At 33.4% G+C, this 27,369-nt stretch overlaps 1 protein-coding gene across 2 annotated transcripts in view; it reads left to right on the top strand.

Annotated features, from left to right (window-relative positions):
- LOC141527702 (cell adhesion molecule Dscam2) overlaps nucleotides 1–27,369 on the top strand; it is a 137,962-nt gene that overhangs the window by 48,529 nt on the left and 62,064 nt on the right. Inside the window, exon 3 of one of the 2 annotated variants that reach the window (XM_074243310.1) lies at nucleotides 19,695–20,015. In XM_074243310.1, the coding sequence (XP_074099411.1) occupies nucleotides 19,695–20,015 (321 nt within the window). Of the gene's footprint in view, nucleotides 1–19,158; nucleotides 20,016–27,369 lie in introns of those variants that run through there. The other variant, XM_074243311.1, reaches the window with a different exon arrangement.

The following is a 27,369-nucleotide window of genomic DNA, read 5'->3' as shown; positions in this document are numbered from 1 at the left end:
AACTATCGCGGTGAATAAAATCATCAACTGTTGCGTGAATATTTCAGTTCAATGAGTAGACAATCATTAGAACATGTTAATTATACCATTTAGGTGTTCTAATTTAGAACAAAAAATGTTTAAATAATTTACTAAAAAATTTTAGCGAAAAGTTTCCATACATGTCTTTACTCAATCAAAAGTACATAAATATTGATGATATTAATTTAATTAGCTGACAACCATTCAATTAATATCAATATTAAAATTATCGAAACAAAATTTGAGATGCTACTAAAACTTTATAAACATATAATTCATAAAGCATTATTACTTTACTAAAAGCTCTCAATGTCTAACCACGCTTCAAGAACAGACACAAATTTCCTTGAGTTTGAAAACAAAAACAGAAAACGCTAGAGTAATATCGTAGAGTAAAAACGCAACAAAGAGACTAAATATATACAATTATCGAGGGATATTACAACTTTGGCGAGGATTATTGTATAATTGGTAGTAGTAGTTTTGAGAGCACCACAGTAAGCCGAAGTTTGATATCAAGAGAATATAGTACAGTACAAAAGAGTGGAGTAGACCAATTGAAGTGAATCCATACTAACAGCCTATGTATAAGTGGTTACATATGTATACAAGGGTACATAAATGGCAAATGCAATTGCTGACCATGCAATTTCAAGCTCTGAAAACGTGATTTTATTGAGATTCATGAACTCGAATATTGTTGACTGCCAATATTTCCCCTGATATGTGTACAGAAGACGAGTGCTGGGGAGCTACAGAAGTTATATGTAAAAACTAGTCTCAGAGTATATAGACTGCAGAATTGTTTGACATGAATCATGAATACTCGATCGTTCACTCAATTGCTCCCAGTCAACAATAATTACCAATGTTCCACGTTGTACGACCATTATTAATATTTTCAGTGTCGTAATTATTGTCATTATAAATTAAGCGATATAATTATGTGGGAATGCAAATGCAAACATTATTTAAGCTCAGTATGATAAATGTAGTTTATTCAAATGATAATGTTTTATAGCTGACAAAATAAAAAATAAGAATAAAAATGAAATTATTTAAGTTCATTAAACCCTACATTATAAATCCAGGAGTGGCCTCCATTTAAAAGTGCCTACGTCAGCCATCATTGATGCAACAGTAACTCGAGTGCCGCTGAAAGGATAGTTAATTCAAGGTGTCGTCGAAAGATACCAAGTACGTCGTGACTTTTTCCTCAACTTCTTCTCTCTGTCTTTTATACTTCTTATTTCCGTTATTTTTTATTATTTTATTCCTCCCGGTAGCTTTTACTACCCCACGATTTCTTTCTTTTCACGAATCGTTTTTTTTTTTTTTATCGTCTTTTACCTTCACATTGGTTCTCTCTTCATCTTCAACTCTGGTCGGATGTTCTTAAATTTTTTTTTAACGTTTCTGACTTTTACTTTTTCATTCAACTTGAACGTTTAAAGTTACTAACTCTCTCTTTCACATTTATTCATTCCATTGTCCAAACGTCGTCTTCTGAGACTAGACATTGGATCAATATTTAACTTGGTTGTCTTGTTAACTTTTTTAATACCTTTAAGTCATTTCTTATCATTCATCTTCATCACAGCTTATAACATATATTTTTAGTTATTACAGAATTCATTTAAATTTTTAACATTTTTGTAAGAACTTTTTGAGTTCTTAATAGAATTATTTTATTTTCGTATGTTTTTTATGATACCTGAAAATCGAAAAATTCAATCCAACATACATACTTATATTAAAATTTAATTTAATTTAATATATGTAATTAAAATGTGAAAACTTTCGCGAAAAATAAATTTTTCAAAAATTGTAAACAATCTCATAGTAACAACCTATAACTTTTTTTTCAACTACTGTTTGCTAAAATATAAAAAAAAAAAAATATTCAAAAGAATGTAAAGTTAGAAAATTTTTTGCTGAGATCGTCGAAATCTCTTATTGGCGTAAAAAAAAATTCAATTTGCGGAATTTAAAAAGTTTTGTTGATGACCTCTAACTTGATTTTGCAATAGACAAAACCAATAATCGGTCAAAATAGGTCACTCCGATATTGAAATAAAAAAAATTACCAAGCATATACAAATTTTATTGGATGTACAGCAGAAACTATCGGATTTCAATAGCGTTTAAACTTTACTGTCTAAATTTAGTAGTTTTAACCGAGATTTTTGAGCAGAATACATAAACTATTTTCCACGAAGGTGGCTAAAAATAAAAATTTAATTATCTCGTTCCACCGAGATTTGGAAATTATGGCGTAGTATCAAAATATTACGGCAATCATGTTTAATTGATGTGTTAGCCGATGGGACGCGTATATGCGCATTAAATTAACGAATTTAATGGTACGATAGTGAATATACGCGGTCTAAACATTTATAGGTGTGTGCATGGTTATGAAGGATATATGGATGCTGGCGATACGTCAGTGGAATTGAATTTATGATCGATATATAGACACAATATGCATGGAAAACATCCACGAGATTGATTTGAGTTATGATCTTACGTATTGCGATGGCTGTGGATTTTTTTTTTGACAGCCGGTTTTATTTACTCCGAAATATTATTCATTTCAAGTCGAACATGTACGCTGGGAGTAAAAAAAAAATTTATTTCAACATAAATCCGCGTTAATTTCTACAAAATCTCGTTACTGGGCAGTGATAAATAATAAATTGGAAAAGGAAAATTATTTATGAGCGCATTGATTTATTTAGCGGAATAACAAAATTAAAGGATAACAACTCATGAAGCAGTTGATACGTTTTATGAATGACATCCGGTTGTTGAAGCCAAGGCAGGAAAAAAGAGTATACATAAAATAAATGCTGCAAAGAAATATTTCTGCTCACTATTAAGTAAGTTCCAGATGAAAAAGCTGAGAAAGTGTAAATATTTTTTTTTCTTTTCGTCCTTTTTTATTTCGTATTTTTTTACGCTGTTCTTACGGTTGCATTCAGGATGAGCACTATGGTAGATGAAGTTTTCTGACTTAAAAAATACCATGAATTTCACACAAACAGCCAGCAGAGAAGAAAGTAACCGGGTGAGGTGAAAACGCGCAATGACATTGAGTGCTAAGAAATTCCCTTCAATTATATAAAGTTAGTTATGCAAAATGTAAAAGCAATAGGTAGTTAAATGTACACGCGAATTTTACTGAAATAAATAAAGAGTTTTTAAATGAAGAAACTACTGGAGAAACTCGAAAACACTTAACAGATGTTGATTAGAAAACTTTTTCGTGTCTTTAATCATTAAACCTTTTGTGGTAATACTTTCCAGACTTTTTTCCCTAGATATACACCAAGTGCATTTTTCAATGAAATGTATTTTTCATTACTGTTTATTATTAACGTACTTTTGACAACTTTTATCCACTCTTTTTAAATAACAAACATCTTCAACTTTAGTAGTCTAAAAAAATATTAAATTTTTTGTTGCCATTAAAATAGCATAATCTAAAGATTCCTTAAATCATTTTTACTATCGTTGTGAATATAGCGTATTAATGCGGTGAAGAATACACTTTATGTAAAAAACACTGAGTTTTTATTCTTTTCGAAAAAAATTAATATTTTCTATTCAATGTCTTATTGTTGAAGTTCAAAGCAAAATTTATATAAAAAATACTGAGAATCAATTGAGTTTTAAATATTTTTAAATTAACAAAAACTATTTTTTAAATCTAAAAATTTGAGTGAAAATTTATTCCAGCTTGTTACAATTCGAGTCTTTTATTCTAAAATTTTTTCATATATTGCCCAACATTATTGAAGTACATCTACACAGACAAAATGTTTGGATGAAAGTTGTTCTTATATCTACACGTCATTTCAAGTTATTCCCGGAGATATTTTCGTTGAAATTCGTCGACCAAGACTGTTCCCTTTCCCCTAGTGTATGTATCTCCTTCCAGGTTTTACCCTTTTACCAAGACGAACTCAAGACTACACAACTCCTTTCACTATACTTTGCATTTTATTGCTCATCCCATATGTATATATACATGTACATATTCTTCTCGTATTTCTTCGCCTGTAGAAAATTGGAAAAGTCTCGACTTGAGTTCGTATAAACGACCAACGCATATTATTATACTCAACGAGTTCTTCATAGTGTCAGTGTATATTATTATTGTGACAGGATATTTCGGTTCGCTTCATATTTACAACAGTTTTATTATTATTTATTATCTTATTTCCATTCATGAATGTCACAATACAAATCATCGAATTGTACGAAAGAATTTACGGATTATTTTTAGATTATAAATTGTAACTAATTACTCTTATTAAAAAAAAAAAAAAAAAAAAAAAAATATTTAAAAACTTGTTAAAAAAATTATTGTCTCAGTTGTACTGGAATGAAAATTTTAAACTCGCAGATTATCCGAGAATTTAATGAGGAAATTAATTCTACTAAGAGGTGGATTAAGAAAGTTGTTTGAGTTTAAAAAAAAATTAAATTCTAGTTAAATCAGAACGTAGTGCACTAGACTACTAATATTTCCAGACATTAAATATTCATGTTAATTTTTATACGTCGCTTGAATAATTTTTAAAAGAAAAGTTTTTTTTTTTTTTTTTAATTACAAAATTATCTGATGACAATTTACTCTAAATTTTTTTCTTGTAAAACATTTTAATTTTAATAGTACTCGTAAAAAAAATTTCATATCAAACCTTATCGAAATATTAGAAATTTTTATCGCTAGTAGTTATTTTTATAAAATTATTATAGTTTGATTTTTCAAATGTTGAACTTATTTTTATACGTCTCTCAAAAAAATGTCATTTTTAACCAACATTTTTACGTCAGCTAGAAGACAGATCGTATACTTGTAGTAATATAACGTGAAATAAGAGGCCTCTAAGAAGTAGAGCTTCTAGAATTCACATTAAAAGTGGTATTTCATTGCAGTTTTCTGCGCGGAAAAAAAATAAATTGTAAAATATCCTTAGATTTTTATTACTTTTCACTGTTTTATTAAGTAATTCGCTTTCTACTATTTCAACTACAAATTTATTTTATTTTTTTGCTTGTTAACTTTAAGTTTTCGCAATTTAAAAAATTCTAAATATCCAATTTAAATCCGTAATTTTGTTCTCCCCATGATTTTTTATTGCCGCACTGTAAAACAACTAAATTGGAGAGGTAATGTCAAAGAAAAACTACCATTCTAACAATAAAATAAAGAATTTCGCCTCATAAAAAATTTTTCTCAATTCTCCTATCACTGAAAGCTTTTTATTTCTCAACAAAATATTTAAACATATATTACCAATTAATAACGACATAAAAATGAAGATTTAAATTTGATAATATAATGAAAAAATCTGAATTCCCTCGTTTATACACGACAACTCAAATCAGCTGTAAAGTTGATATGAAATTGATTGAATCGCTGAAGAAATAAATTTAAAACGCGCTCGCCTTATAATTTCGCGATGATCGATCACTGCGAATAAAGTAAATTGCTAAGAGCCTATGATATAAAAAAAATCAACCCCTAAAAAGAGAAAAAAAAAACATGAAATCGTGTAGAATTTCTCACACCCTAGTCCCGTGTTAAAGTCATTGAGTTCTCTTTCTTTTTCTCAGCATCTATTCTCTCACACATTGATATCGAGAGCTTTTGGGTTTCTCTTGATTATCTAGCCTGGAATACCAGCGGCGGGTATTACGATCCATTTACGTCGCGTATTGGTACATTATACGAATACGGAGGAGAATCGATTTATAAGATGATAATATGAGGCCAAGAAGTCAGAGAAGACGATGAGAGTCGAGACGTCAAGTTCCGAGATGTCTTCTGTCCTCGACGAATTTTCTTGTACTGTACGTCGAGAAGCTTGCATAGTGATCTGGTATGGGGGCGGATGGTATGGAGGCTTTGGAATTGTCAGCCATCGGAGCAGACTCTTACTCGGGAGATTAACCTGGAACGAAATGCATTCCAGCCATCCTCGTCCCCTTCGCTCTTATTCGTTCTCTCCCTCTATCCTCAACTTTATATTCTCGTCCTTCCTCTCCTCCATCACGACTTTCATCTCCTTTCTTCCCGCCAACTCCAGCTTCCCTTCGTTTCATTCTTTTTTATCCTTTTTTCGTATATAGTCTTATATAGAGGTGGGAAATGGCTCTGGCTCATTTTGCCGTTCGATTTCCTGCGATATTGCTTTACTCCGTCTTATCCTTTTACCATGCATCGCATCCACACAGACAGGCACACACCATCAGTAATATAGTCTCTTAAATATAATAAAATACTTTTTACAAAGACAATACAGAATAAAAATTTTTTGTCGAAATTTAAACAAAAAATTTAAAAGATTATTATTTTTGTATCAACACTTAACAATTGTTCAATATTTGAAATATAAATTAAAATTTTTTATACAATGATAGATAAGTTTTTTCATCGTACAATGAAGCCAAAAAATAAAAAGCATCACACTGTTCCGTAAAAAGATAAAAACAGTAAAAATATCGCATCACATGAATCCCGTTACTGTCGTAGTCGCACACGACATTTATGGAGTTTTTTTGTGTCAACATAATAGTCCTGTGTTGTATATATATACTAATACTGACTGCTGTTACAAAGTTTACCCATCAACACTAAAAGAATCTCAGCGAATTTAATGCTACAGGGATATCGCAGTTTTCTCGATACAAATACGAGGTGTTAACAACTCGTTGCGCCAAGACAATTGTTTTGTTAGTTTTTCAGTAAACTTTTTATTTTTCAGTCATTTCCTAGCGTCGCCCTCTTTTTTGTCTTTATTTTTCTCGCAATACAAGAGTTGAATGCAATGTCACCGTTAACAAGTACTGAGTATTATTTCTTGTTCCTTGAGCGGATAATAAGCGGTGGTTCTCTTGGGAAATTTAAATGATAAAAGTTTGTCTTCATCAAAAAATTTATCGATGATGAAAAATTGGCGCGAGACTGAATTTTTTATTGTCTTAAAAATATCATGTCATTTGAAACGCGGATCATTTGTCCTTGATTGGTAGCTTTGTATTCAATAAAGCTGTGCTAAAAAAAAATTGAGGGCAAAGTTTACCGAAAAATCTGCCATTGGTCCGCTGAGAATTAAAAAGCACATATTTTTAGCTGGAAAAAAAAAAAAAAAAAAAAAAAAAAGCGCGATAACCGGCGCTATGAAACTACGGCGCTGTTATGTATTTATATGAACATCGCAATAGAGTCAGTAAATGTAAAGCGTACATAGTCGACGAATGGTCCGTACCGGTGTAACCAAGCGCCGGTTTAATGATAACGATGCGTGAGCGGGCTGGCAGAATGGCGCGAGATTCTCTGTAATTAAGGTAAAGAAAACGAGTACCGTTGGGAGTATAAATACAGGGCACTCTGTGACATTTACACACTACTATATCTATGTGCATGTACACAGATAGTAATATCGTGGAACTAGGCTCCAGGCTCGGGGCTCTAGACTCTATGCTATTAATAGGACAAAAAAGACAATGACTGCACGCCGGAGACAATGCCTCTGAATAATTACATTATTGTTAATACAGATAGAGATATCACGGATTCTAATTATATATTGTACGAAATCAAAAAGATTTATTGTTGTTAAGGCTTCGTTGGGAATTTTTCTTTTTAAACGTTAGAGACAATTTTTCGAACAGCTAGAAGGATCAAAAGAAAATTCAAAAATTATTTGAGTCAAATGACTGAATACAAAAAAAAATTCTAAAACTCAAAAGTGCACGCCTCATAAAGCTCATTTAATTTCTAAGAAAAAAATAAATTGCTTTGCTAACTTTTAAAACAAAGCGAAAAAAAAGGCAGATAAATTCATAATTTATTTATTGATTTCAATAAATAATTAAATAAATTTATTGTCTTCATTCACATTAATTTTATTTATTATCATTTCGATTTATCTATTTTATAAAAAATCACATGGATAATTTTTTTATACCGTAAAAAATTTACAATAACAAGCTTAAAGATGTTTTGAATTACCAAATAGAACGTAAAAAAAATATTTTTATAGTAGAAAGAGCTTTAGAACGCTTCCACAGTGTGGCGCTTACACAAGGTGTGGCTAAAGGTCACTGAATCGGCTATTACAAAACACAACAACAGATTTTCGTACGGTCTATAACCAAAATAAGGTTATTGTTGTATGAGCATACACGGAAGGAACAGAGCCTATGGCACAGGTGTAAATGCTTATAGACAAATCTGTCGACATAAACTTCACACGGGCATATGTGCATATGCCAAACCACACATGGCCAGAGGCCCTTGTCTGCATTCCAAGTCTAGGTGGGTACGGCTGGCATAGAGTAGAGCGTAGAGGACAGAGGGTGCGGAAACAGGATACAGGATACGGATGAGGATGAGGGTAGAATGGAATGGAGTAAAGTGGGAGGGAGCAAGAGGGAAGACAAACGGTGATTGCCAAGCGAGAATATTCCTCCCTTGTTCTCTCCATCTTTCTCGTCCTTCTGTATCTACTGAAGGTGGCTTCGACTATGGTTATCAACCTCCCGTTCATGCATAATGCACCAACCAACGATTCTTGTACTACCCTCGTAATGCTCTGCTGTCTTTTCAGTTGGTCGATCGAATCGGTAGAAAACATACACATACTACTGATACGAACATACATCTGAAACTTTATCGAACGATAAGTTAAAAGTGAGGTATGTAATCAATGAAAGAGAGTTGCGGTTTTACATCCGAGAGAGCTTTTTACTTTATTTTTACTTTTACTCTCGGTCTCGGTGATCCATGATGTTACACTGACAGATTGCACATTGTGAATTATTGTTGCCTGGTTGCATGGACTTACCAACACATTTAATTCTTTTCCACCGACATCCAGCTTTAAATAAATGATATGCTATTTAATTTAAATACAGGGTAGACCGCGGTGGCGGGGGCAACAGAACTTCCAAACTTTTTTTATTCTCGATTGTGTACTTTTGCTTATTGGTTCGCGCACGATTTAAATAAATTTCCATTAATTTCAGCCTTGTTTCAATGCAGTCAACAGTGCGGAACAATAACACTAAACTAACACCAAAGTTTTCACAGTAGTTTTCTTGAATCGAATGACACATTTTAGACTTTCTAGGATTAATTTAGCAGAAGAAGATGTTGAAATATATTATAAAGAGAATGAGAACAATTTTGTTTTCAGGATAGTCATATGATAAAATTGAAGTATATCAAAAATTTGTTAAACAGTTCAAAATAAATTTTTATATTTTTTTAAAACATTTTTGTGCATGTTTTTTTTTTTTTTTTTACATATTTTTAATGTGCTTCAGTTATAGTTAAGGTTTATAGAATATATAAACGAAAATCAGCTAATTAGCTATTACGAATAAATTGTCTAAGAAAAAAAAATTTTTGATATAAATTTTGCCATGGGGATATGACATTAATTATGAAAATTTCCGTCCACAGATTAATAAATGTTGATATTAAATTTCCAAGTCTCATTTTCTCAATGTACATAAACATACTAAAGTAAGCGTATTCAGTAAATGTAAGGAAAATAATTCGTGCGTCAGTAAATCATGTTGGTATCATCAAGAGTCAGGGTAGTCCTCATTTAAGTGTAGGTAACGTACAGAGAAGTAAATAAATAAGGAGCATAAATCTTTCCCTTTTGCTACTAAATATTAATTACTTGCTGGGAAATATCTCATTACATGTCCGCCATTATGGCTTGGCTATTTAATTTAACCGTGAGTATCTCTCCCGAAAAATATCAAAGAGGTTAACAGTAGCTAAGCAAGGTCGGTTTGGCTTCCCGATAAAGTAGATTTCTACACTACCTGTATTGGGTGTCTGCCTTGTCGACGGTTGTTGGTCGAGTTTCTGCTATATCGATGGTGGGTTTTTGTGTTCCTTTTTACCGATGGTTGGGGTGTTGTCATCGATTTGGTGATCGATTTTTACCGGCGGTTGGGGTATTGTCATCGATTTGGTGATCGATATTTACCGACTGTTGGGGGGTGGATTATCATCGATCTTTACCGATTGTTTGAGGTCAAAATGCTACCACCCCAACAGCAGAGTTGATAGCGTGTATCAGCTGTGGTGTTGATGTGATATGCACTTATTTGATATGATGATGAATTTTGTATATATTCAAATGACTTTAAGTATAAGTATATGCGAGAAAGTTCGATACTTACACCGCTCTGGTGGTGAAATAGCGATGTCGGTATTGAAGTAGTCGTCTGTTTATCGATTTGAGGTAAGTATCGACAGTTGTGTTAATGGGTTAAGTGGTGATTTATGTTATCGACTGGGGTTATGAACAGTCGGTTTGCTACCGGAAGATGATCTGTTTTATCGGGTGGGGGTTAGTGTTTTTTTTTATTTTAACTGTTTTTTACCCCCTCTCTCTCTCTCTCTCTCTCTCTCTCTCTCTCTCTCTCTCTCTCTCTCTCTCTCTCTCTCTCTCTCTCTCTCTCTCTCTCTCTCTCTCTCTCTCTCTCTCTCTCTCTCTCTCTCTCTCTCTCTCTCTCTCTCTCTCTCTCTCTCTCTCTCTCTCTCTCTCTCTCTCTCTCTCTCTCTCTCTCTCTCTCTCTCTCTCTCTCTCTCTCTCTCTCTCTCTCTCTCTCTCTCTCTCTCTCTCTCTCTCTCTCTCTCTCTCTCTCTCTCTCTCTCTCTCTCTCTCTCTCTCTCTCTCTCTCTCTCTCTCTCTCTCTCTCTCTCTCTCTCTCTCTCTCTCTCTCTCTCTCTCTCTCTCTCTCTCTCTCTCTCTCTCTCTCTCTCTCTCTCTCTCTCTCTCTCTCTCTCTCTCTCTCTCTCTCTCTCTCTCTCTCTCTCTCTCTCTCTCTCTCTCTCTCTCTCTCTCTCTCTCTCTCTCTCTCTCTCTCTCTCTCTCTGACATCATGTTTTTACGTCATCCGACAAGTAATTCAAAAAATGGATTTGAGTGCTATCAATAAAATCAACAACTTATCAAACTTTTTACCAACTAAAAAATTTGAAGAAATGCAACTGAACAAAATTTATCAAATCACGGAAATTAAGAAAGTCAACACAAAATATGGACCAAAAATTTTGGGAATTGTGGAAAACGAGTTTTCAATCTTTTTCCCGAATCAAACCAACCGGAAGCTGATTGATGATGAAGAGCAGTTAACTTCACTGATCGATTTGGCCTCAGCAGGAGAACTTCACTTGAATTATTCCGGAACAGCTTATCACAAGTTTGAATTTCTTATCAAACCTTCATAATTGAAAATAAATTCAATTAAAAAATGTTAAAAAAAAAAATGTATTCTTAAAAAAAAAATTTATACTTTAAAAAAATATACGTGAAAAAAAAATGTACAGAAAAAAAAATTTTTTTTATTCACAGCATCTATATCTTATTACAAAAAAAAACATGAAATTATTTTTTTCTTATTATCTAAATCTTAGTTTATAATAATCTTGGTCTTTTAACTGTTTTTTTAAATATTGAAGATTTATAACCCCAAGGTAACGTATCTGTACTATTTTCGAGTAATTGACGTTTATTCTCTCCCCAACTTAAAGCTAATTTTTCTTTTTGAAGCATTGTTTTAACGTCATGCGTCTCACTTCTTATAATATATTGATCTTTATTTACATTTGTATGATCTATAAGACATTTTTTATAATCATCAAACGTGATAGTTCGCAAAGTTGAACTTTTGACACCTTTTGCACGCATCTTAACTTTATCATCTTCCTCAGCATTATATATTTTAAAACAATAAAGTTTTGCTCTAAGCCCCACAAATTCTGACATAATTTTTCCATTATTTTCATCTTTCATTAAAAATAATACTTTTTTATTGACTAACGGTATATTGTAGATATTATTAGATGGATAGTCGGAATTATCAAACTTTGTAATATCACGTTTGATGATTTCATATACATTAGGTACTGTAAAGTGATAAATTAGACTGTCTGTATCTGTATACATTAATTTAGAATCCTCATTTTTAAAATTTTTCTTTACATAATTATAGTGAAAATCGTATATATAAGTTTTTGATATATCTAAAATACAAAAACCTACATAGATTGGTTTATAGAATTTCACTTTTACAACATTCATTTGAATAATTATCATACTTTTATCAAAAATTGTAAGACTATGAAAATTTGGTTTGCAAATCATATCAGATGCACCATATCTGCCAGACCATCGTGTAACTATTCTGACATCTTTATATTTCCTAACATTTTCCATAGTCTTACCAAATACTGCATTTGTATTATTAATTATAATTGGTTATAAATTAGATTTATTACATAATTTTTTTTATCATATAAAGTAGTTGCTAATTTTGTTTGCTTTTGTTCTGGAGGTAAAAAGTGTTCTGGACATAATGGTAAATCTTTATGTAAATCATATAATTCTTCCGGATATTTCAGATCAACCTCGAGTATATAGCCAAAACCATCGGTATTATTTAAAAATTTATCAATTTTTTGATTAATATCAAAATTTAACTCAACCCATTCAAATGAGTCTGTTGGTAAAGGCATACTCATCGATGCACCATACAAATTATTAACATCGAAATACATTAAATACGATTCCGGTTTATTTGAATCAAATTTATCACCCATATATCTATTATTCACTAATGCATACCTATTTGTACACTGAGAAACACCACCTCTGATACCTTTTTCAATGAATAACATAATTTCCGGATCATCTAGTAATTCTAATTCTACACCAGTATACTTTAACATCGCATCAAAAGCTAGTCCTGGAACTGTATAATAGTGTAACGGATCTAAACTATATGTATTCAAGCAATTACTTCTAAAATTTTCAAATACATCAGCTAATAGAAGTACATCAGTTTTAAGATACAAATCAGAATATTCTCCCAATGTTTTTAAATTAAATTCTTTCCATACTGATTGAGCAAAAGCATATTCTTCATCTGATATATTTTCGTTTGATAATTTAGAATAAAAATGTTGAATTTCAGGTAACTGTTTATCATTTAATTTATCATTACTGCTTATGTACTCATATGGAAAAACCCCTTTTCTAGTGACTAATCTAAATTTTTCTGGATCATTATAATGAAGTTTAGTTATTTTTTTATCATTATCTTTTAGATTTGATGCTAGTTTATTTAAACTTGAGGCCATAAATTTAAATGAGTCTATGAATCTTAGATTAACGCATGTTTTATCAACATACTTAGTGAAAGAAATATAACGCTCTTTATTGATTGGTAATATTTCAATTTTACCTTTGAAATTTGCAGCTAAAGACTTTATTATAAAATGAGAGTCATAACCGGACATATTATGGAAAACTACTGGTATAGTATGTGATTTTTTATAATTTAAATTACACAAAACAATCCGTTTTGATAGGACTACTTGAAGCTAGTGGTTCTATAGATCGATACTGTCTGCTGCGATTAATGAAACTTTCATCTTCAGAGATCAGACTACCAAAGTCATCTGGTTGTTGTTGTTGTTGTTGTTGTTGTAGTTGTTGGTCTAAGTTTTCATTTTTTGTTTCTTCTTTTATCTCTTTTTTTATGTCTTCTTGTTTAATTTTTCGCTCGGATGATTCAATAAGAGTTTTCAATGGTGTGACTATTGGTTTGAACATTTCATCCATGGCTTTCTCAGCTGTATCCTTTCCTAACTTCAAGAGTTTATGTTTGCGTCGGATTGCATCACTTGCCCGGGAGATTTGATGTAAAACATCTTTTTGTTTTAAAATATCCTCCGACTTCATGTTGATTTAACAAACTACTTAACATGTATGATTATTATTTATCCGATACAGGTTAATTTATACTAATGAAACAGTCAAAACCCTTACGATACCTTCCATCATTCAATTCACTGTCTTTGTCAATTACTACAAAGCCATATTTATTATTATTCCAGCACGCTGAGCATAAGTCCTTGAAAGTATTGTATTGCATGTCAGTATTTACATGATCATCGTAAATATGTTTTAAATTCATTTCATCTTGTCGAAATATAACTAAAAAATTAATATTGTCACGAGTCAGATGTTTGGGAATGCGTGTATATGTTTGACAGAGATAAAAACTATCGACATTTTTATGTCTACCCATACAGAAATAGGCTTTTATATGATCCTGTTTTTCACATGCAACATCATCAAATATCATTAATGAGTTGGGTTTAGCATCTTCAGGCTTTATGACATCTCCATGCTCATTGAAAGGAAAAAATCTAATGTCTTTTATAGGTTTTAAAAGTGACTCTAAAAACTTATATTTTGGCTGTTCGAGGGATTTTGAGTAGAGGTAAATATTATCAAATCTCAATCCATTCGGATGTATAATGATGGATAACAAAGCATTAGTCTTTCCACAGTTTGATGGACCACAAAATACAGCACGTACACTGTTGGGTAACAGAGAACCGTGTCTTTTAACTTTTTTCAATCCAGTACCTTGAACTATTTGATCAAAATTGGTCACTGGTAATTTAGCTGGTTGATGTTGGAACTTCATGTTTACAACTCGCAGCAGTATCGTCAACTCTTTAATTTTTACTATAAGTATAGGCTTTTATACGATTTTTTTATTAGTCATTATGGTACTGTGATGGAGCATAGACGTGTCAAAGGTAAAGGTTTAGTTAATAGAATTATTAATAAACTACCGTTTGAATTACATATACCTGGCTATCAATACTGTGGACCTGGCACAAAATTAGCTAAAAGATTAGCTCGTGGTGATCCTGGTATTAATCAGTTGGATACAGCGTGCAAAGAACACGATATAGCTTACTCGAACAATCGTGAAAACTTAGAAGCACGTCACGAGGTTGATAAAGTACTTGCTGAAAAAGCGTGGCAAAGAGTTCAATCAAAAGACGCTGGTATTGGTGAAAAAGCAGCCGCTTGGAGTATAAATAAAATTATGAAGCTAAAGAGACGATTTGGAATGGGTTTGAAGAGCAAGAAGAAGAAGAAGAAGAAGACTGGTGTTACAAAAAGAAAATCAAACGTGAAAAGTATTGGTAAAAAGAAAAAGATGAATAAGAAGGTTGCACTGAGAAAAATTGTAGGAGAGGCTAAAAAATCTATGACAGTTGGTGGTGATCCAATTAAAACGGCAATGATTGGCGCACGTCAGGCTGTTAAAAAATCAGGTGGAAAAAAAAATATTAGGCTCCCACGTATTTTGCCAGTACCAGTTAAAACTAGTGGCATTATTTGCAGGTCTTTCAGCAACTGGTGCTCTTGCAGGAGGAGCTGCAGCTATTGCAAAAGCTGTAAATAGTGCAAGTGCAGCTAAAAATCAACTAGCAGAGAGTAAGAGACATAATGCAAAAAAGGAAGAAATTGCTATTGGTAAAGGATTATACTTGAGATCTTACAGACGTGGAATGGGTTTATATTTGAGACCTTATCCTAAAGGTAAAGGAGTATCAAAAAACAAGTAGAGCTACCACACCGAGCACTTACAAATAAGGATATATTAAAGTATGTTAGAGAATTGAAAATTCCAAATTTTAGAGGAGTTTTCATGAGAAACGATTTACCAAAAACTAATCCTAAAAGAAATGAATCAGCGATAGTCAACTTAGATGACAAATATGGATCTGGTACCCACTGGGTATGTTACAAAAAGATTGGTAATAATGTAACTTATTTTGATAGTTTTGGAAATTTACAACCACCACAAGAAATTGTGGATTATCTCGGTGTTGGTAGCATAAAATATAATCACAAACAATATCAAAATTTCAATACAATTATATGTGGACATTTATGTCTTAAATTTTTCACTGGAGAACTATAAATTCATGGAAATTACGTTTGAGTAATCAGTCATGGCTGAGTCATTTACATTAACACTTACAGGATCATCATCAGTGTTGGAGGCTAATTATTTCCCTCCTATTGAATTATCACCAGACAAAAATTATGTATTAGGACTTGTAGAGTTGCTTACATTTAATTCAATACCCAATATTGATATTGGTGCTAATAAATTCTATGTGACTTATCCACCAGATGGTGTTATTAATCAAAGACCTTTTGATGATGATGATGATAGCAATGATATTAATGCATACTACAATGTTGGTGGTGGGGGAAAAAAAGTTGTAAAAAATAATAATGGAAAAAGAGCCAAAAGAAATGTATCGATTATTACAAGGATTGATGATGATTATAATATACCACAAACTATTGAAATAGCATCAAAACCAAAGACTATAGCGTTAACTTTACCAACTGAAAGCTATGAAATTGAAGATATCGAAACATATATATGTAAATCATTGCCAAAACTCAGTTTAAAATTAAAAGCGAATATTAATGAGCTCAAAAGTGAAATTAAATGTAACCAATTTATAGATTTTGAACCAAAAGACTCTATAGGACGTTTATTAGGGTTTACAGATCGCCAACTTGAGCCTCATAAAACTCATTCATCAAATTTACCTGTTGCTACACTTAAGCTTAATGTACTAAGAGTTGAGTGTAATATTACATCAAACGCATATATAAACGATCGGAGAGTACATACTATTCATGAATTCTTTCCTAGTGTACCACCAGGATTTAAGATTGTGGAAGTACCATCTCATGTCATTTACCTTCCACTACTCACAAAGGCTATACATAATATAAGACTGCACATAGTTGATCAGGATGGAAAATTAGTAAATTTTAGAGGTGAAACTATAACAATCAGACTTCACGTGAAAAGTTTATACATTATGGGAATAGTTTTCGAAACAAAAAGTGGTGCTGGATATAAAAAGACATTACCATGGATGAAATTTACCAGTCAGCGAATACCCCGCAGACCATTAACACAACAGAACGCCCAGTTCCTAAAAACTCTCGCACTAAAATTACGTGGAAAATCTACAAAATAAATTGCTGCTGTCTAGCTTGTGTTATACCAAAACGTGACTCTTAAGAACTCTCGATAAATTTGATTGTAATTTTATTATTCATTCATTGATCGATGGGTCTTTGTAATGTCGAGTAATCAAGTTTTGGAAAATCTTAAAAAATACTTGGAAAGTCAACAGCGCGCATATGGTACAGATTTTAAAAAAGATTCTAGGAATTACACACCAAGCTATATAAAAAGGGGTACTGTAAACAAAGACCCACCGTCTGGAAATAAGTACGGAGTAATAGGAGATAAACGCTATAAATAATGGCAGAAATTTTAAATATTCAACGACCATATTTCTCTTTTGGCAAAGTAAAGTAAAAAATGTGTATCCAAACAGGCCAGATCTCGTGGATGCATCTTTCGTAGAGTGGTCAATTGATTGAAAAGTTGAACTGATTTGTTGTAGCTGGGTTGACTACCATAAAACTTTAAATACCATAATTTGAGTTGTTGAACATTTTGAAATGCCCAAGCTTTTAAGTATCCAGTTGATATATGCATTGCAGATGGGCACTTGAAATGTATAAATTTAATGTTATCAATTGAATAATGACGCATTTGCGTTAAATCTATGATCACAACAGATGAATCATCAATTAATTTTTCAAGCCATTCTTTCTTTTGTTCACCTTCAACGTAGAGATAGCTCAAATTCCTCTTCAAGATGTTAAAAATTTCCGCAAGTACATTATACGCAGTTTTACCAACGTCCTAACTAATTCCATGACGAAGTCCATTACAGTCGAGATTTTGCTTAATAACAGATGCACTAGTAATCATCAGTGGAGGTTTAAATAAATGGTAGTCACACTCATAAACACCATTGAATTGATATTCATTAGTAATCTCAGTGACACAAAATTCTTTTACTGTAAATGAACAGTAAATCGCAATTTCACCACCAGAGCGGCGTAAGTATCGAACTTTCTCGCATATACTTATACTTAAAGTCATTTGAATATATACAAAATTCATCATCACATCAAATAAGTGCATATCACATCAACACCACAGCTGATACACGCTATCAGCTCTGCTGTTAGGGTGGTAGCATTTTGACCTCAAACAATCGGAAAAATCGATGATAATCCACCCCCCAACAGTCGGTAAATATCGATCACCAAATCGATGACAATACCCCAACCGCCGGTAAAAATCGATCACCAAATCGACGACATCATCCCAACCATCGGTAAAAAAAAGAACACAAAAATCCACCATCGATATAGCAGAAACTCGACCAACAACCGTCGACAAGGCAGAACCCAATACAGGTAGTGCAGAAATCTACTTTATCGGGGAGCCAAACCGACCTTGCTTAGCTACTGTTAACGTTTAAATTAAATATTTCTTATTTACTTTTCATTAATCTTTTTTATTCGGTAACCTGGTATAAACGGAATCTTGTCCTGCTGTGTGATGAATAATTTAAGGATTCACAGTCCTTGCATTTAATATAAACATATGGTATTTTCCCTTACAACTGGTAGTAAAGTAGTACTTGTACTCTCAAAAAATAAAATTCTTTCATACCCACACGAAGGTACAGACATAAAATAACATTTTTCATTATTCTTCCAGTCGCACAAGCTTCATCTCATCTTCGCTGTATATATCATGCAGTATATCCGACTTTACTACCGACATTTTCAAGATATATGGACGTGCATATATGCCAATCCTATATTAACGTACGAAAGCCCCTTTAAGCCATACACCCAGTTTAAACATATATTTGCTTCAAGCATCTATCCTCACTAATCTAATGCTAAATTTACAGTTCACATTGCTTTGAAATTACCAATAATTAATGCAAAAACACTGCTAAGATTAATAACTTAAATACGTCGCTTAGCAGATATATATGTACTTCTTGTTAAACATTTAACTTGATTCAAGAATAAAAATTTTGAGCCAAGATCATTGTTTTAAAAAGTCAAACTATCTTAAATCAAGAAGAAAAATTTTTACACAGTAAAAATTTTGCGTCATTGCGTCAAAAAATTTTGTGTTAAAAATTTTTTTCTTAAATATTTAACACTTTTATGTGTAAATTTAACATTTATTGTGTTAAATTAAGACAAGAAAGTGTAAAATATTTAACATAAAAATTTTAGCTCTTTAATCAAGTTAATTTTTCTATCAGTGTATGAATATCATTAACTTAGAAAAAATATCTTCAACTCGATAAAAGTTTTCACATCAGTCCAAGCTGCTCACCAGCGTTAAAAATTCAAATTCATATAAGCAGGCCTTTAAAAGTTGTGTCATAATACTTATTACGGTAGCTAGTTTTTGACGAGACTCACTGCAACCGAAAACTTTTAAGAGAAGAACAAAATGAGCCTCTTTAAATTTTAATGGAGCGGAATTGCCCCCGAACTAATTGGAGCACTTAAGTGCGTTTTCAAACCCGGACATAAATAAAAGTAGACAACTTGGAACGAATCAACGCACCTTAACTTTTGACGAATAAATTTTCTACAAAATAAACCATGAAATTGATAAAAAAAAATCAAAATAAAATTTTTAAATAAATTTTATAATTTTTCATAACAAAAAAAAAATTTTGTTAAAGAAAAAACAGTTCTGAAGTAATAAAAAATTTTTCAGATCAAAATTTAAAAAATTTTTTATAATTAAAAAACATTAATGTCAAAATTACAGACGAGAGCAATTAATTTACCGAAATAATTGAACTTCAATCATTATAATTACAGGTCGAGGAACACTGCTGGACAGTCAAGGGCCGGTTTTAGCGTCAGAGCCACGCTCGACGGTAGAATTTTCCAATGACACAGGAGCAATGTTGCATTGTTCAGCTCATGGGAGTCCAGCGCCCAGAGTAGATTGGTTAATGGGTGATGGCTCGCCTGTACATCCTATTCCGAACATCCGAGAGATACTGGCCAATGGTTCGATGTACTTTCTGCCATTCGGTGCTGAAAGCTACCGTCATGACGTTCACTCTGCCGTGTACAGGTGCCAAGCATCCAACAGCGTTGGTCGTGTACTTGGGCGTGAAGTTAATGTCAAAGCTGGTATGTACTTCCCGTAATTACATGTTTGCACAACACTGCAGAAACATAGATAAAGCTTACTTTATTTATACACGACCAAAATGTTTAAAATTGTAAATAAAGAATGAGGAAAATTTTTAATCATACTACAAAAGAAAATATTGACTCAATAATTTATTGAAATAAAATTTTTTTTAAATCCTTAAAGTCCTTAACAAAAAAAAATTATGAGTTAAAAATTATCGAACAGTTTATTTTTATCTCAATATCAGTCAGTATACGTTCGAAGAGTTTAATAAAAATAAATATAAGTATAAAATAATAATAATAATAAGCCCTGCAGTTAGTGTGGAAGAGGTTCGTAAAGCCCTGAATGGCAGCAAGAACTGGGCTGCCCCGGGACCAGATGGCATAAACATCTTCTGGTGGAAGAAATTTTCTTCTACACATGCTCATCTGGCCCGGATTTTTACATCATACATTCAGGGCGACGAGCCAATTCCAGACTGGCTGGTAGAAGGGCGAACCGTACTCATCCCTAAAAAGGGTGACTTGTCCGACCCGCAGAACTACAGGCCTATCACTTGCTTGAATGCGGTTTACAAGATTTTGACAAAAATCTTAAATAACCGTATCTTGCAGGAGATAGAGCCTGTGTGGCAACAGATATACGAACAACGTGGCAGTAAACAGGGCGTGTCAGGTTGCAAGATCAACTTGTTGGTAGATAGATGCGTCATTCAAGACGCAATCTACTACCAACGCAACCTGTCCATGGCCTGGATTGACTACCGTAAGGCATTTGACTCAACTTCACATGAGTTGATTCTCTATCTGCTCAAATGCCTCGGAATCAATCGTTAAACAGTGGGATGCATACAACGTACGATGCAGCTCTGGCGAACGCGTTTTCACATAGGAAGTGGAAATGCATTGCACGTAACCGGAGCTGTTCAGTACAAGAGAGGCGTCTTTCAGGGAGATTCTCTGAGCCCTCTGTTGTTTTGCATCTCACTGCTGCCGATATCTGTTGCCCTCCGACAAACTCGTGGGTACTCTGCGGGGCCACCGAGTGATCGAGTATACTCGATCACTCACCAACTGTTTATGGATGATCTAAAGATATACAGTGCCAACAAAGATCATCTACAAACGGCCCTCAACATCGTAGCAGAGTACACACGAGATGTCGGAATGTCTTTTGGGTTGGACAAGTGTGCGGTCGTACACCTGGCGAAGGGTAAGTGCTCTGATACGGGTGGAGATGTCGAATTAGTGGATGGGAGCGTCTTAAGAGAATTAGACGCCGGAGAGTTGTACAGATATCTAGGGATTGAAGAGCGGCGAATGCATGCCGTCTCTTAAGTCCGAACAACTCTTCGCAGCGAGTATGTTAGGAGACTGCGGAAGATCTGGTCATCAGAACTTTCCGGCAAGAACAAAGTCTCAGCTACTAACATGCTCGCTGTCCCGGTCCTACTTTACTCTTTTGGGGTCCTGAAATGGCCTCGAAATGAGTTGAAAGATCTCGACATCAAAACCCGTAAAGTCATCAATATGAATCAGAGCATGCACCCTAACTCATCAGTCGCCAGGATGTACCTCTCCCGGAACATCGGAGGGAGAGGATTGCAGAGCTTGGAGCGGCTTCACGATCGTTTGGTTCTGGGTTTAACATACGAGGTTGCCAATTTCACAGCAGACGAGGACGACTTCCTGATGCAATTTGTTCATAGTCATGAAAATGCGCGGAAGGGATCGTTCTTGTATAAGGCAGCAATCTACGCGGCAAATACCTTAGGTCTCGGAGAAATAAACGCTCTCATTGAACTCCCGAAAAAGGAGTTCAAGAACGTCGTCAGGATAGCCGAGGGGAAAAAACTCCTCGGTGAACACATGGACAAGTCCATGCACAGCGTGTATTTCAAACACGTTCGTGACCATGGCTTGTCCACCCAGCTGACATTCTCCTTCTTGAAGTCAGCTGGCCTGATGTCCGAGACCGAAGGGTTTATATTTGCCTGCCAAGATGGTGTTATCAACACTCTCGAATACCGTAGCAAGGTGCTCCAGGCGCAGCTTCCGGACACGTCCTGTCGGACGTGTAAACAACATCCGGAGACGCTGATGCACCTTTTGTCGGCATGTCCTGTGCTGGCAAGAGGTGCCTACATACAGCGTCACAATGCTGCCCTGCGAGTACTCTATTATCATCTCAGATATAGCTACGGTATCGATGAGAGACCAGTGCTGCCTTATCTGCCAGGAGATATTCCGCAGGTTGTTGAGAATGACAGTTCCAAAATTTATTGGAACATACCATTCACAACAGCCCGGCGGATTGACCACAACAAACCTGATATTGTGCTCTTCGACAAGGCTACTCGTGACATTTATGTCATTGAGTTTTCGGCCCCAGCCGAATACAATATCTCGGCCAAAGAAGAGCACAAACACCAGATATATCAGGATCTCCTGTTTGAAATTGGCAAACTCTACCCAGGTTACCGTGTCAAGCTCGTCGTTTTGGTTGTCGGCGTCCTTGGAGGGATGAAACAGTCTTTTGTGTCTTCACTTGCGAAGATACCGGCTTGCAGTTCAGCAGCTGTGTCGCTAGCAGTGCGGATGCAAAAGGCTGTCATTTTGGGATCCCTGCGTCTACTTAGGCAAATGAATTTGGCCTGCTGCACTCACTAACCGCCTTGTTGTGCGGAGTGGTGCAGCAGTAATGGATGGCGCTCAGGCTGGGCCCTCGGAGAGTCGGACTCCGGGGAAAACCCCCCTGAGCAATTAATAACAAATAATAATAATAATAATAATAATAATAATATTTATTCCCATAAAATTAAATATACAAAGTACATACAAATTAAATATACAACGTACATTTATCCTATAGAGGTAACATAAGTTTCCTGTACATAGGTTGGGAAGAAAAAAATAGGTATATTTGATATAATCATATATTCCTATGGATTTAATCCTTAATATCTATATTGTTAATACTCATTGCGAAAACGAAAATACTTTTAGAGTGCAGTCAAATTAGTTTATATATGAGACGTGTTACTAAATGTAGACTTAGCCAAATCTAAGCATAAAAAAAAAATCAGCTTATAGATATAATTGAGTAAGTGTGTGTTCTTATTAGAGAATGAGCAGATTAGCATGGCTAGTAATTAACCATTGTTTTAATTTGTGTTTCACTGCTTTGGTTAGTTTAGGTACATTCTTTAAATCAGAAGGCAACGTATTGAAGTATTTTGTAGCAGTATATAGAGCGCTACAGCAATATTTAAACTTAGATACTTTTGGTCCCTGAATTATTTTGTGTCTAGAACGACCATCATAGTTTCTGTATTTGTGTAAACAGAAATCATAATAATTTATTAAACTCTTATAGACGAAGTACTGTTTGATATTCAGTAAGCAACTGGAATCTATTTTTATTTTGTTTAATATTCTTACTTGTATATTGAACAATGGTTTGATTGAGTTATTATATGCACCACCCCAGACTATAATACCATAGATAATAGTACTTTCAAAAAGTGAATGATACAACATTTTTATAACTCTACGATCCATATACAGACTTAACTTATATATAAGAAATTGGAAATATTTAACTCTTTTAACTATTTCCTTGACATGAAATTCCCACCTTAAACAGCTATCAATATATATACCAAGATATTTACAGTACTCGACTCTTTTTATTATTTCATCGTTAATACTTATATTAATATTAGTCTTTGGTATAGTATCACTGTAACAAGATATAGTTAAATAGACAGTTTTTCCTATATTTAGTGTCAGCTGGTTGTTGTTTAACCAGTCGTAAACCTTTTTCAAAACCATATACATGTTCTTTTGTACATCGGTCCAGGTTTCACCAGCAACCCTAATAGCTGTATCATCCGCATATGCCGACAAGTAAGGCTTATCTACAGTCTTAAAAATATCATTAATGTAAATAATAAATATAATGGACCAAGTATTGTTCCTTGTGGAACCCCAATTTTAACAATTTCATATTTACTATAAACTCCTTTAAATCGTACAGTTTGAATTCTACTATTTAAGTAATCTTTCATTAGATCATTTGCAACACCTCTTATTCCGTATCTTTCTAGTTTATTTAATAATATGACATGGTTAACAGTGTCGAAAGCTTTAGCTAGATCAAGAAAAGTAACTATTATGTTTTTATTTGAGTTAAGATTGTCATATATAAACTGGATGAGATCAGTATGAGCATCACTTGTACTCTTGTTTTTTAAAAACCCAAATTGTTTATCCGAAATAATGTTGCATTCATCTACGAAAATGGACAACCGATGATGTAATATTTTTTCAAATATTTTAGCTAGATTTGATATTAGCGATATCGGCCGATAATTGCTAGGTTCACTGCGGTCCCCATTCTTGAAAATGGGAACGATAACAGCAGATTTTAACGCATTTGGCCAAATACCTTTAGATATACATATATTGAATATATGTTCTAGAGGTTTACAAATTCGGTGTGCTATGCTCTTTAATACTTTGCTATTTATTTCGTCTAAACCACCTGCCTTTTCCTTTAAGTTTATGATTAATTTCATTATTTCATTCTGATCAGTAGGTCTAAAAAAGATGGACTTACAATTATTTTCTACTAGATCGGATGCTTTGCTCTCACATACTTTATCTATATTAATTTTACTAGCTAAACTTATACCTATACTGCTGAAAAAGTCAATGAAAACATCAGCGATATCTTTGGAATCCATAAGCTCAGTATTATTATAGTTTAATTTTTTAATATCACAATCAGATTTGTTTTTCCTACCCAGGTTTTTATTTATGAATTGCCAAAGTTTTTTATTGTCACTGCTGTTTTTAGTGACCTGTTCTGCATCATAATTTCTTTTTACCCGCTTGATTACATCGGATAGAATTTTACAATAGGTTTTATAATCATTTTTTAGTCTATCATTATTGACATCAAGCTTCCATAACTTATACAACATTTCTTTGGTATTACACGATTTAACAATACCAACAGTAATCCAATTCTTTCTAGGATAACAAGATTTACCTTTATTTCTGAAATTATTTGATTTAGTTTTGAATATAGCATTGTTAATCAGGCCTTTTATATCATAAATTAATGCGTCTATAGCCTTATTTGGGTCTTGTATATCAAATATATAGTTAAAATCTTTTTGATCACTTAAAATTTTAATTTTGTTATAATTAATTAAAGGTTTAGAACATTTCGTAATACTTTCTGTTTGCCAGTTAATTGTTAAGAAGATTGGATAGTGATCTGTAAAGAGGTTCGTGTATGTAAAAGAATTTGATAAAAATAAATTAGATTTTATGAACATATTGTCAATGCAAGAACCGTCTATACTATTTGGTCTAGTGATGTCGCTAAAACAATTTACGTAATTGTATTCCAACATTGTTTCAATAAATTTTTCAGAAATAGAATCAGATTTTAGTAAATTAATATTAAAGTCACCTACAATACAATGATGCTTGACGTTTTTATTTTGTTTCAAGTATTCAGGAGTTGGATGTTAAAATTTTCTGCACTGATGTCATGACACTTATAAATACCAGAGATCTTGAGAGAGATATTATTCTTAATTCTTAATAGGATAGATAAAATTTTACATTGGCCTATGTTTTCATTAATGATTGAGTGTGACATAGTAGATTTGACATAAATCACAACACCGTCTGACTTGTTAACGTGTCCTTGGTTGTAATAAATGGTATAGCCATCTAGTTGATAATAACTGTAGTAGCCCAGTTTCCATGTTTCAGAACAAACTATAACACCCGGTTTTGTATCAAGATTGTTTATTAAAATTTCTAAATTCTTGTGATTATGTCTTCAGTAAGATCCTCAAAATTCATGTCAGTTTGTACATCTATTATTTTTAGTCTCGGAGCCTTCAAAGTCTGCACCTCAACTTGATAATCCTTGTTCAATTTATTATTCAGCATAGCCGAGGTTCTGTCAACATCCTCTTTATTCTTACACTTTATGGTGACATCACCCGACTTGTTAGTCAGTAATTTTTTGATTGATACAGCGATGTCACCGAGTAACTGGTTCTTGACGTGCGTGAAAGTGTCTTTATTGTTTTTATCCTTAGGCTTGATATTAATGCAAGGGATAATATTCCTGACATTAGCTTTGTCCGATTTAGTAACGTCAGCATAGCTGATTGCATCATTCTGCTTCAAACTGGCGTTACACTTCATTAATTCTCTCAATAGATCATTTTTTTCTTTTAACTCAGTATTTAGTTCTTTCAGCAGCTCATTTTCAATTTTGATAAGGGCTAGATCATCATCAATTATCGTCTCATCTAACAGTAAAGATTCTCTGGTCTTGTTTAAAGAAATATTTTGACATAGTTCTTCTTTAACTTTATTTTTTTCAAAAAGTTTAACTTGTGCAATGATTTTACGAGCATCCTCACATAGGTCAATGTTTTCATATTGACTTTTGGGGGTTATGTTCACTTGATGTGCTGAGCATATAACGAGCATATCACTTATAAACTTTCCCGAACCACTTTTATTCAAACGCATGAAATCATTTGTATGGAAAACACTTTCGCAAATGATGCATACGACAATTTTAGGTACCTGCATATTAGAATGGCACTTAAAAGTTTTCGCACTAGTCTCAGCGATATGTGTATCGCCCACCATCTTTGGATATCAAAAATATATTTACATATTAAATAAAATCCCCGGATAAGCATTAAATATATTGGTATCTCCATAAAAATATTATTTATAGGATTATTATAATAAAACAAAAAGGCTGGAGAAATATATTGTTATCAGTATTAGGGTAAACCAGTCAATAAATAATTCCTGAACCGGGATAAGTGATCCTTGGCACGTTACAGCCATTAGAATAAAAGTAAATAAATATGAAACTAACCCAGAAGAGGAAAAAATAAAATAAAATGTAAAGCACGTATTTCCTTCCGGAAAAAGCTGCCTCGGTTTAACGTGAATCTCGATCTTGGCAGTGTACGTTTTAGTCTGGTGATTGTTAGCCCGCAGACGAAATGGGTTGGCGGTAGAGTAAAGAGGTGAGTTGCGACCAATCTGTCTGAACGAAGAACGAACGCTGAATCCTCTGGTGAGTAAACGCAGTTGGCGCGATTCCCTGAGAAACTTACTCACCTCAAACACATTTATCTAGCTCGCTTAGACTTTAATTTTACTCCGACACTCACTTACGTTTATATTGCTCACGGCGACTCTCTAATTGGATTCGTTATGCTCCACGAGCGTTATTAATATGGATCACCCATGGAATATTATTTTTAAAAACTTAAAGATAAAGACTTGT

The sequence above is a fragment of the Cotesia typhae genome, unplaced genomic scaffold (genome assembly GCF_013202065.1).
Source record: "Cotesia typhae breed Kobodo isofemale line unplaced genomic scaffold, CoteBio_Ctyphae contig_4, whole genome shotgun sequence".
In the NCBI taxonomy this organism is placed as follows: domain Eukaryota; kingdom Metazoa; phylum Arthropoda; class Insecta; order Hymenoptera; family Braconidae; genus Cotesia; species Cotesia typhae.
The sequence above is the reverse complement of the archived record's forward strand: the minus strand, read 5'-3'. Positions and strand labels throughout refer to the sequence as shown.